This window comes from Psammomys obesus, unplaced genomic scaffold (genome assembly GCF_907164565.1).
Source record: "Psammomys obesus unplaced genomic scaffold, mPsaObe1.curated_primary_1811, whole genome shotgun sequence".
In the NCBI taxonomy this organism is placed as follows: domain Eukaryota; kingdom Metazoa; phylum Chordata; class Mammalia; order Rodentia; family Muridae; genus Psammomys; species Psammomys obesus.
Window position 1 is genome coordinate 10331686 of NW_026589137.1, and position 20201 is coordinate 10351886.

Genomic DNA, 20201 nt, shown 5'->3' on the forward strand with positions numbered 1-20201 from the left:
TTTCCCCTTGTTTTAGCCAACCAATACAATAAAGAACTCCAGATGAGTAAGCCCCAGTGGTCAGGGAATGATGTCTTTTCTGCAATGATCACGTTTGTGGTAGCCTATTTTCCTGGTGATAGTGAAGCTTGGAGTTGGAATTAAAAATCCTTGGGAGAAAAACTATTTTGGTAATTCAGCTGGAGTGTCCTTGTCATTGGGTTTCCCGTTGCCTCAGTCAGTACCTTAGCCTGGTAAGACAGCTGTGACAGTGTTTTATCTTTTAGATGAAATGCAGAACTAAGGACATGTCTACTGGTGCTTATTAAAGATTCCTTGCTATTTTCACAAGAGTAGGGGCGTTAGACTCTTGTCTACTGGCCAGATTCTAAATCAGGAGATTACATTTTGCTTTCTTAAATTCCCTCAGCAGAAGCAGCACCCATGGTATCCTACTTTGTAGTGTGATGTTATAAATGGTTCAGGTTTTATATGCCACAAGTGCTCTCATTTTGGGGGCGTGTGAGGAGTAAATTGACACCTATTGTTTTATATTGTAGTTGATCTAGTTACCTCCCTTCGTTTTATGGAGGTATAACTGACAAGCATGGTGTATTTGTTTCAGGTTCAAAATTTAATGTCTCCTAGCACATGTGCTTATATTATGAAATGGTCATCATAACTGAGCTAGATAACATAGTCATTATATCATACCAGTGTGATTTTCTTTTTCTTTCTTTTAAAAATAATTTGTTTAATTGGAGTATAATAGTTGTTCTTATTTAAGGGACGCAGTATTACAATTCAGTACACAAAAACATAAGCAAATAGTCTTGATTCAGTTTCTAAAAGTAGGCTCATATGTAGAATAAGCAAACAAAACACACAGTACAGTAATAGTACTTTTAATTTTTAAAAGCACTTTGTTTTCTCTTTTTCAACATGACAAAAGAAGGCATATTTTTACTCCGATAGTAGCTGGCAATATTATTTGCCTCCTTTATTTAAAAGCAGTTGATTAAATCTCTCTCCTCCTTTCCTCCTCTTCTACCTTCCCCTCCCTTCATCTGATTTTTTGACTCATGGTCTTTGCTATATAGCTTGGGTTAACCTTGAATTTGTGATTTTCTTGCTTTAGTCTTCTGAGGACTTGGATTACAGGTATGTGCCAAATGACCCAAGTGTGTGTGTGTGTGTGTGTGTGTGTGTAGATAGGATTTAACCATCCCAGTTGATCTTTCTATTTTATACAGTATTTTTTGGAATGGATTTCTTTCTAGGTAATATATTTTAGTGTTTTCCAATCTTTCCAGCCATAAAACAAAGTTTTCCTTTCTGTTTAACTTTGACACTACTCTACTAGAGTTTAATGTCGTTTTTCTTTTCTTAACCATTTTTTAATACTGACACCTAAAAAGTGCTTAATAAATAGTTGCAATGTTTCTGATCAGATATAGCTGAGTTAATTTATAAATGTGAGAGTGGAAAGCATATATATTTTGTGCACATGTCTCAGATTTTAGCACAAGGTCACTAGGATGTGCATAGAGGCTCAATGTTTAGTATGTGAATATGCCTCTCTTTTCTTCCTGCTGAGTGGAATGAAATGCTCTCAACTCTTTGTAAGGTCCACTACATTTTAATCAAAGGTGCCAAAAACCAAAACCCCAAAACTTCTACTGTGTACATACAAACAGACAGATTCCTCATTTTGTGGGGGATATTTTGACATGATGTAGACACAATGGAGATCATTTATTTTCTATCAGGTCCATTTTTAAATTAAGTTTTACATCTGATTATTGTAATTTCACAGCCTCTTCTTCAGTGCTCAGAATGGTACTGACTCAATCTTACACCTCCTCATTCATTCAAGCAGTTTTGAGAATGAGAATTAAGAACTATCTCGTATATATGAACAAAATCTTCTAATTTGTAATCAAGTACAGTACTTGACCTATATACTTATCTCTAAGGTCTGGACATTACAGATACAATTTGAATTACTTTGTTTTCAAGTTCCAACCCAGAACAGTCCATGGCCGCAAGTCTGAAAACACAAAGAACATCTTTGAGTCTGTGAAGTGTTTGTGAGGCACTTATTTATATATTTTTGCTTTTATATGTTCTTCCTGGACTACGAGGAGAAGATGGAGGGAACAAGTAGAAGATATACAAGACAGACGGATTGAATTGGGCTAGCAAATTCTCAGAACAACCATGGTGTCTGGTTAGGTTAGCATTAAAGACCACTTCCCAGACTGCTTTGTACATTTTTTATAGTGGCTGTCTCAGGTGTGGGGCTCCAAGGAGCACCTGTTTGCTTACACTCCAACAGTTCAGAACCAGTGTATTTGAGGCCGGGTGGCTCAGGTTCCACCTAACTGGGCTCGAGAGTCACAAACACTACATGCAATGGGATGTCACCAAGGTGTGCTTTGGAACTTGGATGCTTATTTCAGACTTTCTTCTTTTTTTCCCCCTACACTAGTTTCTGTCTCCATGCTTCCTCTTGGAGCTTGCCCACCTCCTCTCCTTCCTCTAGCTCCTCCCCGTCTTGTTGTCTTTTTCCTTCCCCTTCACTCTTCCGTTTTCCATCTTCGGCCAGGAGCCCAGCTACCATGAGGCTCAAGTCTGGCAGCACCCACCATAAGCGCCAAGCCACGAAAGCTCCGCAGACCCGGGCGCGCGCACGTCGGAGCAGTAGTGGGGCCGGGCAGCCCGGCTGCAGAGCCGCGCGCGCGCGTAGCCCGCGAGCCCCCGGCGCGCCCCCGCGGCCGGGGCCGCAGCGTGCTCGCCCCCGCCGCCAGCTCGCCTCACTTATGGGTCGGAAGCGCTGCGTGAGGGAGACTGTTCCAAGATGGCGGCGGGTTGCTGTGGGGTGAAGAAGCAGAAACTGTCCAGTTCGCCCCCCTCAGGCTCGGGCGGTGGTGGTGGCGCCTCCTCCTCCTCCCACTGCAGCGGGGAGAGCCAGTGCCGAGCCGGGGAGCTAGGACTAGGAGGCGCCGGGACGCGGCTCAACGGGCTGGGCGGGCTGAGCGGCGGCGGTGGCGGCGGCGGCTGTAACCTCTCTCCCCCCCAGGGCTGCGGCGGCGGCGGGGGCATCTCGCTGTCTCCACCTCTGAGCTGCGGAGTGGGAACCCTACTTTCTACTTCGGCCGCCGCCACCGCCTCCTCGCCGTCCTCCTTGTCCTCATCCCCGGGCTCCCGGAAGATGGTGGTGTCAGCGGAGATGTGCTGCTTTTGCTTCGATGTGCTCTACTGTCACCTGTATGGATACCAGCAGCCCCGGACCCCCCGCTTCACCAACGAGCCCTAGTGAGTACCGCGCTCCTCGTCGCCCTCTTCCCCCGGGCTCGGGATAGGGCTCAGAGTTGAGGCAAAGTGCAAGTCCTCCCGCCTCCTGCTCTCGCGGGTGCTCCTCAGCCCCTCTCGTTGCCCCAGTCCCCAGAGCCGCCCGACCCGAGGGGCACTCAGCGCTCCTCTGCTCCACGAGGCGAGCAACCCACACTTGGAGCAGGGGACTGCTTGCCAGACATGGCCCCCTGGCTTCCAGACTGCTCCGCTTCCTCTTTGCGCTAACTTCCAAGAGTTTTGACCCTTTCCTTCGGTCCTTTCCACCCCTCACCCTCCACCCCACCAGCGTTTTTGGAGATGTGGATCACTGTTGGTACCGACTTCCCCTCACTTTGCTCTCCATTACCCCACCTGAAAGCCCTGTCAGTATTCCCGCCCCGCGTACCTTGCACATGGAGAGCTACTGTCCCATTGCAGGGTGAAAAATAGCAGTGATCTAACTTCTATTCTGCTAGTGATGGAACTTAGCTTTCGACCTCTAGGGAGGTTGCCCATCTTTTCCTTCGGGTTTCCCAGCTCCTTGGGGAGGGGAGAGGTTTCTTAAAACACCTTTCGCCTTACTACCTATTTTTATCTGAACATAACATTAAAATGTGTTTCTAGTGAAGCTAGCGCACCACCAGCTTCCTCACATTTGAGAGTGGGATTTTCCCCCCTTCCTTCTTCATTCCAGTGTCTGGGTATAGTACAGCCAAAGAACGTTTTCCCCAAAGAGGCACTGTCAATTTGTACCAAGCGTGCACTCGCTTTTGTGTGGATTTCACATTTAAGCAACCTATGTTAAACTCAATGATTTGAAGAATAGTTAAACAATCCAGTAAATGTGTAGACACTTTTACGATTTTCTTGGTTTTTGTACTTTACATGATTTTACCCTTCAAGTATATGGTTGAAATTGTTTAAAACAGCACTGTTACAAGCTAAAAGCCAGGTTACTTCTAATCTCTGTCCATTTGGATGTGTGGGAGATGGGGCATATGGTTTTTCTTTTAAAATGTGTAAACTGAGTGTAAACTGACTTTCTGAGTTAAATGCTAGACAGAATGTAAAATCCAAAAGAAAGCAGAATGGGAAAAAGTACGATTGTTTTTATGACTACTCATATCTTCAAGAAAAATACAGAAAAAAATTTCAGTACACTCATCCTGAAAACCATCATCCCCCTCCCTTTTGCCTAAGAGCTCCTTGTTTCCCATGGCGTAAATACCTGAATTGATGTTCTTTTTAACTCGCTGCTTTTCATTTTGTGAGATTAGAAGAATGAACTACTGCTGGATAATTATAAACAGTCTGACTCTACTACAGTATTAAATTAATATGTAAAGTGGAAATTATAATAAAGTGTCCTGGAAATTGTACATTTGTATTGTTTGTTTTCTTTGCTTTCATTCTTTGAATGTCTTTAATTTTGTATGACTCTGCTGTGCTCTGTGCATTTCTTTAGATTTGTTTCCTCTTTCGGGCATCACTTCATGAGAAATGTATGAAAAGGTGTCCAGGTTGACACTGTCAAGTAAATTAAGTACTTTTGTACATTTCCTACTGTTAATTTTAGGAGCTTAAATCCCAAGTCCACACCTTTATTTGGCCTATTTATTTTTTCATTAAGAAGTAAAATTATTTTTAAAAAGATGGAAATGTTAAAAAAGAATCTATGAAATACTAGCTCAAGTCATTTATTTGTGACTTCCCCCCCCCCCTTCTCTTGGGAGGCTGTGATGTAGTAAAAGCTAGACGTGGGATGATACTTAGATTGGTTCTGTAAAGTCATGGGACTGTAAAAATTTACTCCTGTTCAGTTCTTGAGCTGTTACATGAGTTTGGCAAAGGCTGGTTTAGCATTCACGCTCCAGTGTTCCAAAGAATATGAAAACACACTTTCAGGAGGTGCTATTTTCGCACATTTTAAAGTGAGTTTGGGTTAACTAAATGACTATAACAACAGTTAAGAGGAAAATGAGCTTGACCAGTGTTCATAAAGGAAATGCTTTAAAAATTTTTTAAACAGTGGCTACTTTCCACACATACTTAGGTTGTTTCCTTTTTAATATCCTAGTTGCTGAATTTCTGCCTCTCAAGTTATTAAGCAGATAAATAAGACACCCATTTGACCACTGTGAATATATTGAGATAGTAGTAAAAGAATTGGAGTTATGAAGGGTTAGTAGGCTTTCAGTGTGTCCCATTTCTATAGATGAGCTAGTTTATAGAAGGCATTGAACCTGAGCAATCTGAAAATGAAGGACTGTCTCATTTTCATTTAAACTAATTTTTAAAGTGTACGATGTCAAAGTCAAGAAAATCTGATTGTAGGAGTAAAATAACTGATTATTTCACAGTACTGTGGTAACCAGCACACATTTTTCCTTTTTATGTATTTGATGATATTGTGTGCTTATTAGTGTGGCATCGTATAGGCTTAGGTTTTTTTTTTTTTCTCTCCACTGTCTTATGGATATAATATCATGGGCAGCATGTTTAAGGTCTGTTTTTGTTTTCCTATCTACCAGAAGACATGCTTTTGACAATTTTAAATTGTTATATGTAAAAAGCCTATTGTTGTCATCTCCTCCTAGGCTCTGTCAGAATGTTTGTAACTGGTGGAATCCTACTTTTATAGATTTAGAAGTTGCAGATATATTCGTTACCCTGCCACTTTAAAAGGTCATTAGAAATTTCAATTATTTATGTGATTCAGGGTTGGGAAAGAGGTCATCTATGAAAGGTCACATAGATACAAATAGGCCTTGGTTGCCCTTGTCTTTTGAGTACCCAACCATTGCAGAAAGCACATTTTATTTTCTTCTCCAGAAATAAGGTTCAAGATACAAGGAAACCATAATTTTAGGTCCATTTTCCTATTCAACAATCAAAGCATTTCTTCTATGTGAGGAAGCTCACACAAGCCATATTAGGATAACCTGTTGTTTACTATAAAGGTTCCACTGTGGCAGGTGTGGAACCAGTTAGACTCCAGAACATTCCTTTTCAACCATGGCTGCACGTTGGATTTACTGGGAAGTTATTCAGAATGTGGAAACCTGCACACTAGCCCCAGAGATTCTGATTTAGTCCATCATGGATGGGACCTGGGAATCAGAATCATTCAAAACTCCCCAGGTAATTTTTAGTGTGTAGTTGGAATGGAGAACTGCTGGCTATTTTCTAGGTTTTTCTTTTGAGATTTGGATTAATTTGATCAGGGGTAGTGCCACGTACTCCATATTTTATGAGCATCTTGGGTAATTTTGGCAAACAATTAATTTGGTGAATACTTACAATGTGATCCATAAAAGACACCACCTGGGAGCTTATTAGAAAGGTAGGCTCCCAAGGCCCACCTCAATCCCCCTGAATTAGAATCTGCATTTTAACAAGTTCCCCAGGTATTTCTCATACACGTTAATGTTTATGGCAGACTTGTTCTCTAACTTTAGCATACATTGTAGTTTTATGTTGTGCTTGTTAAAACTGCAAGTTGCTGGGCACATTCCCAGAGTTTGATGTACATGCTCTGGGGTGGAGCTGTACATTTGCATTTCTAACAAGCGCCCTGGTGATGCTGATGCTAGAGTAGCTGGGGTCACACACAGAGTAACTGGGCTAGAGAGAAATGGGGTCCTGAATGGGTGCTTGAGTGACTGTGGCAGTTTGGACTGGTCCTCATTCTGTTTTTCTCTCCCTTATCTTTCTCACATAACACTAGGGAAACTGAGTGTAACCAAGAGCAGGAATCAGATTCTGGGGATGGGATTACTCTAAGAAACTTTTACATGATTTTAGGTTTTAAAAAGAAAGTGAGTCACGTTGAAGGGTGTATTTTAGGAGTAAAAAGCAACACAAATGGAATTTCTTTACGTGAGGTTATTTTTTGTTGTTGTTTTGTGTTTTAGTAAAGACTCTCTTGTTTTCATGAAAAGTAGTTTTACAGTTGGCTCCCTAAATAAAGGGATATAATGAGATTTTTAAAAAGCCCTTATTTGTACTTCCGTTTGCTAGAACTTATTTAAAGAATTTCCCTCATTAGTAAAGAAATATGAAAAGGGTCCTGGTTAAAGCGCTGAGACTGTATAGTCTTAGGTTTTTAATGTTGTAGTATGTGTTATATATCCTGAACCTTTTAATTATCTCACCACTTGGGAAATTAATGTAATACTAGATTTTGTATAGACAGTTGCACATGGGTTTTCTTCTTTTAAATATCAGTAAATGTGATTTTCTGTTGCAAGGAACAGGATATATATTTTTTCTACTCCACTCTTGGACATGCATATCTTGCTTATAAAGCTCAAGTCAGAGGACTGAGCATTAACTCTTGTAACTCTGGTAAAAGTACCATTTTCAACATGCTTGGGTGGAGGGGGGTTGTGTTAGAGCTGTAGGCACTGTGTTCCACCAGAGTAGTAGTAATCCTGCTTATTGACCTGTCAAGAAAGATGATTTGATAATGCAATTCAGGTTAAAATGATAGTAAATTAGCATTTCAGCACAAAGCTTTTGCATTTCTTGTCTTTTTTTGGATGAAGAGTGACTAAAATAAGGAGAAAGTGTATTTTCTACTGCAGATGATCCAACTGGACCATGACAGATTTCCTTATCCATACTAACATAATGGTACTATCTTTTTCTGACATTTACTGAGACCTTTGAAGGTATAATATGGCTTTTTGTACCAATGTTAATTTACATTGGAGAACAACTTAATGTCTTTTCTTACTGATAGAGAAGACAGGTATGTTCTCACTTATTACTTGTGCCACAAATCCATCAGTGATTGACACAGAAGTGTAGAAAAATAAATAATTAAAACTATTTTTATATCTGATCATACAGGTATATATACAGCTGAGTATATTTAGCTAAAAAATATAGAGCTGTGTTTATTTTTTATTCTTCCCCATATGGCTGAAAAAAGTGATAATCTAGTCCATATTTTTTTCTTGCTTATAAATTGTGCTTGAGTTTAGATTCCATTTACTTCATAGCAGGCCAGGAGGAGTGTCTGTTAGCATCTTTCGTTCGATGGGAAGAAAAATCATAAAATGTAAAAGGTACGTTGTTAGCACATATATAAGCATAGATATATATGCTTTTCTAAGTATATTTCTCTCCTTTAAAAATTGTACACTTTCTGAAAGTGAAGCTGTGTCGTAGACACACAACCCTTTTGCTACAATGGATTGTATTTTTAAGTCAGTTGTGTTTCCCCTTTTTATAGATAAATTTGCTTTTTGAGAATCTATATGTGTGGAACACTAAACTTGTGTAATGAGATTAGTCAGAGTTCCCAGGTTTCCTGGATTTCAATAGGCATTATTCTGTACTTTCCATGTCACACATGCTTGCCTGTTTTAAAGCAGCACAATGACCAGAGCTTTTACATTTACATTTTGTAAATAGTCTCTTTTTCAAACTTGTGTAATAATGTCTCTTTTAATACTGTTCTGAATCAATTAAGCTAAGTAAGTGAGGACTAGCAGTAAAAACCATTGGCTGCCAAGAATGGACCTTCAGTGTGTAAGCTGTTTTTCCACATTCAGTAATTGAGCAGTTGCTCACAAGACACTGGAGACTGTGGGAAGCCAGTGGTTGTGTAGGTGGGAAGACTAGATTCCCAACAGTAAACTTATTTAGAGTTGAGCTTCTGTAGTTATTGTTGCTAAGAGCAAAAATGAACCACAAGCTTATGTAGTACAAAGAAAAAAATTTCAAAGCAAGATATATGGTGTGATAGTATATGGTTGATTGGGTGGAAGAAAATTATGTTTGGTCCAACTGTAAGTGGCATTTTTTTTTGTATCAAGTGTGGGAGTGTTTTCTACATTTCTTAATATATCATACTTTAAAACTTGCTCAACCTTAAAATATGTTAGTGTTGAAGTGTTGAATAGCTAACTGGAAAGTCTGTGTCACCGTGTGTGTCTCTGTGTTTGTTTTAAGCATATGGAAAAATAGTCCCATCCCTTTAAAGTTTCCTATATTATTCAAGCAATGATACAAATAAGAAAGTTGCTTAAAATTATTTCAACACAATGTATACATGCTCAGTTAATAAGACAGGTAAAATAAAACGGCATGGCATAAAAGAGTGATCACGAACAATATATCTGGAAAGGGATGACCTAAGTTAGGTTTTTAAAATGGAAACAGTACAGGGATCACTGGTGAAGAGCTTTTATGACAAACAAATTTTGAACTCTTGGGTGTTCTCAAACCAGTTGCTGTTTCCACCACACCCTTTCCACAGTACTTGGGGATTCCCAGCAGCTGTCTTCAGTCAGCAACTTGCACTCTCAGCATTCTTCACACCATTCTGCTTTGCTGTGATGTCTTTAATTCATAAAACTTAAATGAAATTATACTCTGTGTTGGAATTTCCCAGGGAAGTCTGGATAAGAGTTTTTGAATTATGTGATCATTTCTTATATTAGAGACCAGGTATGTAAGAAAGTCTTCTACAGTGTAAGAGGAATTGGAAGATGAGTCTTCAGATAGGAAGACCAGCTAGAGTTAAGATGATGTGGTAATAGGAAAGTAGTGTTGGAAAGTGGGAAAGTTGACACCAAGGGGAGATTGTGATTGTGGGAATGTTGCAAAATGAAGAATTGGAAGAAGGTATCAGCATTTTCAGACACTTCTCTCTGGGGCCAGGTTTTGTGTAGGAGTGGGAAGATTGCAGCTCACCTGTTTTTTTGGCTTCCCTCATTGCCTTGCTATTCTTGTGCTCAGAAAAGTTTGTTAAAGGACTCTATTGGACTGGCTGTGTAATTTGCTCATGAGTGTGTCTTAGGAGAAAGAAGACATTGGTTTATAGAATTTGGATGAAGTAGAAAGATAGGATAGCTTTTGAAAGGGGATGTTAAGCTTGGTGACTGCATATGACTAAACAAAACAAAACTAAGAAACAGTGCACTCTTCAGAGTTCCAGTTACTGGGATAGGAGAATTAAAGGAAGAGAGGTTTTGAACATGATTCAGAGCTTATAGGCTGAAGGCTATGAAAGGGCACACCAGAGAAAATAGGGAAAACCAAATGTTCCAATCATATTTTTGGGTATGTAGAGTTCCACATATTAGCAGTTATTAAATGTCATTTCGTTTTGTGGAGTTGGTTCTCTCCTTCTACCTTTTTAACATGGGCTCTGGGAATTGAACTTGGGTCATCAAGCTTGCCTGGCGGGCACCTTTACCTCTGAGCCATTTCTTTTTAAATTATCAGAACCACAGAGCAGCTACAGAGCTATTGTGATGTTTTGGTTAGTCTCTTGGGATCACTCCTGCTTCTTCAGTCACACGGTGACTTTGAACTGTGCAGATGGGCAGAGAACAATGATACTATTCAGCTTTGTACTGCTAGTAAAAATAACTAGCAGAAAATTGCATTTCCCTAACATACATACATACACACACACACATACATATATTTTATGTTCAGTCTTCAGGCTTGCCAATTTGTAAAGCAGTCAGTGAGTCTTAATATTTCCTTAGTTATGTATCATAACACAGCCTTCAGAAAACTTGTCTCATGAAGGATTACCCAAGGAATTTAATAGTTTCAGAACTTCAAATAGAGGAAAAATTTGAAGGACTAGAAGTGTTGGTTGGTACTAGATGCTAGGTTTTATGCTCTCAAACTTAAAAGATAAAATAGATTGAATGAAGGGCAGTCTTTTGCAGCTTTGCTCAACAGTGGAGAAAGAATGTTATCAGTTGACATGATTAGCCATATTGCTTTATTATCTTTGCTTTGAGCCAATGTAAAAAGTTCTGCTTGAGCCCAGACCTACTAATATTAGTTAAAGAATAAGGTCTGTGATACTCTTGATGAGTCTTGCCTTTTCCCTACGTGTTTCATTTTACACATAATCTACACTGTGACCCAAAGCCACAGGCAATGCTGGGAAAGCACGGTTGACTGTATTAAGCAATATCCTACCAGAAGATGCTGACCAGTCCTCTAGTCATGGAAACTAGTTGAGACTGAGTTAACAGCCTCTATAGTCTGCCTTCCCATACCACATATTTTAATGCGGTCTGTAAGCATATGTTGCAGAATTCTAGAACTGTATTTTTCCTCCATTGGGGTTTTGATATGTGAGGTGTCAACAGATTCTATGCTTTCCTTCAGGTGTTAGTGAATATTTGTGTCATTCTTAAAGAATGGAAGGAATAAAAAATAATATTGGTAGTGTTGGCTTAAGGTTTCTACAAGACTATGCCTTTCTCGTATGTTCACGTGAATGTCACATTACTGTGTGTCTTTTGTGTGATATCATTATTGCTTATAGTAGCCTAATAACTACACAGTTTATTAATTATAAGTGATTTGGATACAAATTAAGTTTCATAGCTGGTAAAAGCTGGATCTCAGTGCATATCTTCATATAGTAAGGCAATACTACATGTTTGCTGATTTTCAACAGTTAGGAGGTAAGTATTTATATATGATGGGTGCTTTTTTGCATCCTTTTCTTATGGTAAGTATATGATGGTATGTATACATTTGTTCACTAAAGACAAATATTTTGACGTCATTTGACCTCTTTCTATGTCACAGTGGTGCTTTCAACCCATTTCATGAATCCCCACATTAAAAAAAAAAAAACAACAAAAAATGTAGAAAAATGTTTATTGACATTAGCAGTAGGTGCTGGAGCAATCAGTGGTTAACATTTTAGTTCAGTTCAAGAGTCCACCTATTTCTGCAGTCTTCAGTTCAATAAATACCCTCAAAAACAAATGGGAGTGAGATCCTTCTCGTTCTCTGACATTCACGAAATGATGTGTGGTTTGTGGTGTGTTTTATGTTTTACTCCACAAACTCCCCAGACTTGTTTCTCTCCATTCCACACGAATATTGTTAATCTTCAGAAAGAGAATCACATAGAGCTGGAGGCAGGAATTGGGGGCTCATGGGAATCAAGGAGGTAGAAAATATATTGTAGTAAGTGGTGTAACCTGGATTTAGGGTCAAACACTTTTTGATTCCTCTGAGTCTGAACACATGGTCTGGAGAAGAGAGCTTTGGAAAGGAGAGAGTTTTATAGTATATGAACTGAGATGTTTCTCCTTCAGAACCAGTGGTCATGGCACTCCTGTTAAAAAAAAATAATTATTTTAATCAGAAACAAATATGAGTGCCTACTGTAGGTCCTCTGAGTAAGTTCAACAGACCATAAAAACAATTACCATATGGTTTTATCAGAATGAGGCCTTTAAAAGTATTTGAAAGCTTTAAGGCAAATAACTACCCTAGTTATAAATGCCTCTGATCATTACACTTACTTTTTCTTATACTGCTCTTAAACATAGTTATAGATTCTTAAGTATTCAGCATATCTTATTTTTATGCCTGTATATTTATATAGTAATAGCCTCTACCTAGACATGTGTGATGTTTCTTTTATTTAGTTTGCTCCTGCTTGTTATTTGTAACAGGGATATTAGGACAGGTAATATTAAACAATAGACCCAACTATAATTTTCTTTTTGATCCCTCCCTCCCTCTTTGTATTTTTTGCAGGGCATCCCTACTCCTGCACTATAGTTTCTGATTGTAGAGCTGTATAATACAGCTACATGAAGACTCATCCCACTATCTTCTACATTGTTTTCTCCCAAAACCCTTAACTACCTAATTTACGTATGTTCCCACAGTATCAGCTATCTTTAATCATATGAATGTTGCTAATTTTATTTTACATACATGAGACTGATAATCTGTCTACTGTGGCAAGGAATTGCCTATTTTTTGGTTTTGCAAAAATTATTCATTTGAAATGTGTGTGTGTGTGTGTTTGTGTGTGTGCATGCACATACGTGTATATGCATTTCTCTGTGTGTGTGCATGTATATGTCTCTCTGTAGGGGGCCAGTGCTATGTTGCGAAACTTTTATTGGTTGTTCTCCACCTTATTCATTGAGACAAAATCTCTCACTTGAACCTATAGTTCCCTAATTCTGGCTAGTTTAGCTGGCCAGCGTGCTTCAAGGATCTTCTGTCTCTGCTTTTCAAACAGTTGGAAATTACAGGTGGGCCACCACACACATTTACATGGTTTGGGGGAGAGATCCAAACACCAGTCCTTACACTTGTACCAACAAGTGCTTTACATGCTAAGCTGTCCATTCCAGCCTGATTTTTGTTTTCTTTCGGACCAAGTGTCTTACTCTATCCCACCCTGACCTGGAACTCTCTCTGTAGACCAGGGTAGGCTTCAAATTTATGGAAATCCTCCTACTTCAGGCTCTCAAGATAAAATTGTGGACATGAACATGCCTGGCTACTTAAATTCTTTTATTTTTCATTATTATTATTATTATTATTATTTACAATTAATTTACTTTGTATCCCAGCTGTAGCCCCCTCCCTCATCTTCTTCCAGTCCCACTCTCCTTCCTTTTCCTTCCCTCTTTCCCCCATGTCCCTTTATTGTAGTAAACTCATAACAGCATTGATATTTCCTCTAACAAATATTATAGAGTACTAATTTTCTAGTGATACATGATAGTGGTTCCGTCTTTTTTAATAGAAATTTTGGGAATACTTTAAAAATTAAAGTTAACAAACATAAAGTAGAAGGTACAGACTATTTTCAGTATAGCTCAATTTAGGGTTTAATATATTTTTTCCAAACTTGCTGATATTTATGACTAAACTGGGTTAAAATATAATAACCACAAATTGTTATTAGAAATGTTTTATACTACTAGAATTATGAATTCGGCTTCACACTTATCATTTATTGCTATACTTACTTCTCAGTACTTGTATTTGAGAAGAACTCAACTTTATAGTTTTCTATTTAGATTGGTTTTCTCCTCTCTGTCCTCTAGAGTTTTATGATAAATCTGTTAATTATATATAGAGATATCTTTGACAGGTAGAAGTCTTGCCTTTGTTCACCTACTTTCAAAGGTACAAGGACTAAGGCATTAAAGGAGAAAATGATTTTTGACAGTTTCTGAGAAATCTGTGTAAGAAAATGTGCTTTCTAGAGAGGTAGAAAATTGGAAGATAAAATTGGAAGATAAAGTTCACAATGGGTATTATAAGTAGGGCCTTTAAGTCCATATATGTATTATAAGCAACTTTATGTTAAGGCATTTCATGAGATTGCGTTTTATACTGTGCACACTTGTTTCTAATGAAAAGTGTCATTTAAAGGTGGGAGTAGCACCTGTGAAATAATAGAGGTGGTCAAGCCATGGATCTAGGTTTTATATTTCCCCAGTTGTTGCTCCCCAGCCAATGTGAGGATCATTATTGTTGGTGGGAATATGCAGATATTTTCAAATGTTACCATGGAATTATAAAATGTCAATTTGGATTTGGAAACATTTTTCCTTCCATTTAATGATAGCTTTTCAGTTCTAAATTAGAAAGCAGAATTTTCACCATGATTATCATTTTTAAAATAGACTTTTAAAAATAAATATTCTTCTAACCTTAACATGTAATGGCCAGTGTTATTTTAGAGTAGTATATTCTTTATGTTATAGTTAATTGTAATACTACATTCAATTCAAACAGTATGGTTGTTGTGGGCAGAAACTGCTAGTGTGGTTTTTGAGTGGATATGAGAGTCTATAAAAAGGCATTTATGTTCTTAAAAACTTATAGTCATAATGAAGTTACCATCCTTCCATCACTGAATAAATGTTAGAGACAGTGAGGTTCATAGGAATTTGGACTGGTTGAAGTGGTTTGGGATGGTATAGAAGGGCTTCATAGACAAAGTGTAATTCAGTCTGGGTAGAATCTCATAGACAGAAAAAGTATTCTAGGTGGGGAAACAAAGAAACATGTCAGAAAGAGCATTGTACAGTAGTCATTGAATACCAATAAAAGGTAGATTGAAGTTACGAAGAACATAGCAAGAAATGGGACCTGTTAGCTGTTAGTTGTAATTCAGGCATTGAGAAATGATGGTCTACCAGTTGACAATTTTAAGCTTCTAATGGTCCTGTGAATTCCCTCTTTCTTGATAAAGCATCCCCTTTGTTCAGTTAATTATGCTTTAGCAGCTCTTTTAATGCCATGAATGTCTTGAAGCCTGGACAAGAGACTGGGAAATAATGCAGGCAGGAGTCCACTATGTAGACAAAGTGACAGCATGCTTTTATTCATCACTAGGTTTTCAGCATAAGTTAGTTAAAACATTACGTCATCCTCTGAGTGCTTTCTGTGTCTAGTATCCTTTTCTTTTAGACCCCCATGTCTTAAATGTGAAGTTGGAAAAACTGACTTGCTGCAAAGATTATGCATTTTTAAAAATAAACCACCTCAATTATTATAGAACTAAATAGTTCAAACCACTTTTTTTTTCTCCTACAATTAATACAGTTTTACTTGGATAGTCAAAATTTATTTACTATAATGTAGTGAGAATTATATCAATTATAAGAGGATTGTATATTAATTATTAAATATTATCATTTTTAAATTGGTTTAAACATATTAATCTAATGAACGTGCTCACTGTAGTTCTTTTTTTTAATTTATTTATTTTTATGTACATTTGGTATTTGGCCTACATGTATGTCTGTGTGAGGGAGTCTGATCCACTGGAATTTAAGTTACAGACCAGACAGTTGTGAACTGCCATGTAGATGCTGGGAATTGAACCAGGGTCCTCTGGAAGAGCAGTCAATGCTCTTAACCGCTGAGCCATCTCTTCAGCCCCCTCACTGTAGTTCTTAACATACTTTATTTAAAATGTTTCAACCCTGAAACAAATCATATAAGCAAACTTCATAAAGGCTCTATACTACTATTTTGGAACAAAAATTTTAGAATCATTTTCTAAATTACCATAGAACAGCACTTTATTTCATATTGAATACTGATTACTTCTTGAAAGAAAAAAGCAAAACTTTCCGTCTGTTGGCTAATGGTTGATTTTTAATTATATTAAGACATAAATTTAAGACACAAAAATTGACTACTGTTAAATTGTGAGTTTTTGAGACAATCTCATATATTCCATGGTATCCTCTACCCACGGAGTGGAGGATGGCCTTGAATTCCTGATTTTTCTGCCTCTACCTCCCAATTGTTGAGTATCAGACATATGCCATCATGAGTGGTTTATGTGGCACTGGAGATCAAACCCAGGGCTTAGTGCATGATAGGCAACTACTCTGCCAACTGAACCACATCCCCAGCCCAGGAGAAGAGGAGGTGATGTTGTTTATATAAGGTATTATTGTTTATATATACAAGCTAACTTTATTTGTCCTAGGTTTCAAAGAATTTGCATTTTATTTGTTGGTGACCACCATAAGGTAGAAGTAATAGTTAAGAAAGAATCACTTTGGATATGGCAGTAAAACAAATAAATTCCATATTAAAGTGGAAAGCTGGGCTTGGATCCCATGGGTCTTCATTCTAGTCTTGACTAGGCTGCTCCTAAAACCGTGACTCATGTTTATTGCACATCAGTATAGCAACATGCATGCCAGTTCTTACAGAAGATTTGTTGTTTAATCTTAAAACTTCTTTTCACATTCCTGAAGAGTTATAACCATTTGGTAGCTTAAATAATTTTTCATCAACCCAGGATGGCTTCTGCTGCTTTCATGTATCAGAATAGCTATGTTAATTTGAATATTTTCTCTCCTAGTCTGTCTCACCTTAAATTTGATATAGAAATAGCCCTTTCCCCCTCCACTGCATAATTCCTCTTTATTATTTCACCGATTTAAAGAACGAATGCCCAATTTCTTGAATGTCTAAAGGTCTGGTAGCGCCTACATTATGCAGTTTATACTTGAATTCTTGCAATGCTTAACCCTTTATATCATATGGAAAGTTATTTCTTAGTTTCTTCCATTTGTGGAATATAGTATAGTAATGAGTGGAAGGGACTAAAACTGTTGTTTCAAACAATGGATTTGCATATATAAAGAAATGTGTATGTGCTGTTTAGTGGGATTAAATTTGAATTTGTGGTAATACAATTCTAAAAAGTTTATAATTTTTTTCCTAGACTGTACTTAAAGCAGAGAATAAGTGAGATGTTCTATATTATATAAACTTTCATGTTTGCCAAACCTCTGAAATCTACTTTTAGACACTAAGGATACTTGAATATAGGCATATTAGGAAACAGTGAAGAGTTTAGATTCTAGATTATGACTTCCTAACTGTAGAAACCTTAAGATTCAAGCATTAACCTGAATGTATTCATACCTGTACTAGATACTTAGCAGAAGACAAACAGTACATGCTAGAAAATAAACAAAGATACAGCTTTCAAGAATTAAAATTTAGAATACAAATTTTATAATAGGATAAATAGTTATAAGTATAGATTATAAATTCACAAAAATAAAGCATGAGAATGCAAAGAAAATGTCCAATTTTGAAGGACTGCTGTTATTGTTAGAACATGGAATGTTTCCCAAAGGCAATTTATTCCTTATCTTGGTGATATTAAGATATGGTGGAACCTTTAGGACATAGATCCTTAGAGGAGGAAATTAGGTCATTTGGGACATACCCTTAAAAGGGGATGTTGGGACCATATCCGCTGTATTTTCTCTGCTTCCTGGCTGCCATCAGGTGAGTAGCTTCACTCCACCATCATACACTATGCTGCCACAGGCCTAACACAACAGAAGCAGATGGCTGTTGATGAAAATCTTTCAAACCATAAGCCAAAAGTAAACCTTTTCTCTGTTTAAGTTGATGGTCTCATGTATTTTGTCACCTAACAAAAGATTGACCAACTGTTGCCCACTTCAAGAGTCATCAAATCCAGCCCATTTATGCTTTTTCATCCTTTGGATATAACATGATAACTTATTGACCAGTGAGACTCCTTTCTTAGAAAAAAATAATAATAAGGCAATGTAATAGAAAGCTGACAACATGTACTCACTTTTTCATTATATTATTGCCATATATTAGATAGTCTACATTTTGTGAAAAATCAAATTCCTTTCAGCCAGAAAAGATATTTTTCATAATTAGATACATAGATAGCCACCAAGGATACGAAAGATGCTCAGTATCACTAAATGTCAAGAAAATGCAAATCAGAACTATTAAAATATATGTCACCTCATACCTACTAAGCTGGCTGCCATAATAAAGAGATAACATAACAAATGTCGGATGAAAGGAGCTCTTACTTAATCTTTGGAGTTAATGTATTTTAATTCTTACAATCATGGGAAGTAGTATATGGAGATTCATAAATAGAGAACTTCCATATAATCCAGCTAAAGCACTTTCAGGTATACATTTGAAGAGAAAAAACAACAGTAGTTTTTTATCAGCATGTTTATGTTGTTACATTATCAAAAGTAATCAATATAATGACAGGTATGTACTGATAAAATGGATAAGGAAATTGATACATACAGACATAAACATACTTTGGAATGATATCTAGCTATTAATAAGCCACACAAAAAATGCCACTTTATGTCCTTTATCTATTGTATCAAATTCATAGGAAAATGTATGGATATGGAGTAGAATGCCAGTGTCTGAAGGGAGGGGATGAAATGAATGTTGATTGAAGTATACAAACTTAGTTATAAGCTGAATAAAGTTTTAGGGATCTGATGTACAGCATGGGTGGTGATGGATATGTTCATTTGATTGTCATAAATCATTATATAAATGTATACATAAATAATCACTATATATAGTGATTATATATAATTATAATATATAATTATATAATTATATATAATATATTATTATATAATATATTATTATATATAATTATATATTATAATACATATTACATTATATATTATATATAATGTAGACCAGGCTGGCCTCAGACTCATAGAGCTCCTCCTGTCTCTGCCTCCCAAGTGCTGAGACTAAAGATGTGCTCCTCAATGCCCAGCAGAGCTTTTCATGGCAACTATTTGTTTGTTTGTTAACATGGGTTTGGGGGAACCAAATGTAAGTCCTCATGCTTTCAAAGCAAGTACCTACCTACTAAAACATCACTCAGCCTTGTTTACACAAAAAGTCTTGGTGTGTCTGTACTCACATTAATAAATTGTAGAAAAGCAGATTTGAGGAAGCCTGATCCAAGGGATTATAAAGTATCTTTGAAAGCACAAATACTATTTTCATATGTAATCTCCCTCAAAAGTGTTTCATGGCCCACTTGGTTATTTTGTAGGTCTGAGTCAAAACTGAATTCAACACATTACTCTTTAACTTGAGCAAAAATATTTTTTTTGTCTGAGAAACAAAAGTAATTTACAACTGTTAAACCACCGCTTATGTTAATCTCCATCAGTAGGGTATTTGGGAAGAGTGCCTTTAAAAATAAATTTTCTTACCACATCTTGAATTATTATACAATTTACAATGCAAAGAAAACATCCAAGCTTAGTCAGATGATATGACAGACTCACTAAGCAGCTCCTTCACACAATTAGCCTTAAAACACCTAAGATTGACAGTCTTCAAATGAATGCTCCAGTTAAGTGAAAAATTATTTCATCAAGGACCTTAATGGCTATCCATAAATGTTTTCTTGCTCATAAACTTTTGGAATTGCATGTTTTAATTCCATGAATTCTCAAGGTTTAGTAATGAGAATATGCTATACATCATACATTGCATGTCCATGCTTTTTTTTTTTTAAATCCATATGGAACACAGCAATGAAGCACTGGAAAGGGGAACGGTAACAGCATCATAAATATCGGGGTTGCTATTGCTGGTTTTATGAGTGAGTTCTTATATTCAGAATCTGTTCAACTGGCTTCCCAGAAAAGGGCTTGAACATTGCATTCACTTATAAATTGCCACTGATTTTCAACATTTTTCTTCCTGCAGCAGAAATCTGTATACTACCACATGAGTCCCCAAACTAGTCTCATGTG

General features: G+C 37.2%; 1 protein-coding gene across 1 annotated transcript in view; it reads left to right on the forward strand.

Moving 5' to 3' along the window:
• The first annotated feature begins 2823 nt into the window (after window positions 1-2823).
• The window catches only part of Ammecr1 (AMMECR nuclear protein 1), a 179208-nt gene continuing 161830 nt past the window's right edge, over window positions 2824-20201 (forward strand). Inside the window, exon 1 of the mRNA XM_055604997.1 lies at window positions 2824-3297. Coding sequence (XP_055460972.1) covers window positions 2840-3297 — 458 coding nt within the window. The 5' untranslated portion in view covers window positions 2824-2839. The remainder of the gene's footprint in view (window positions 3298-20201) is intronic.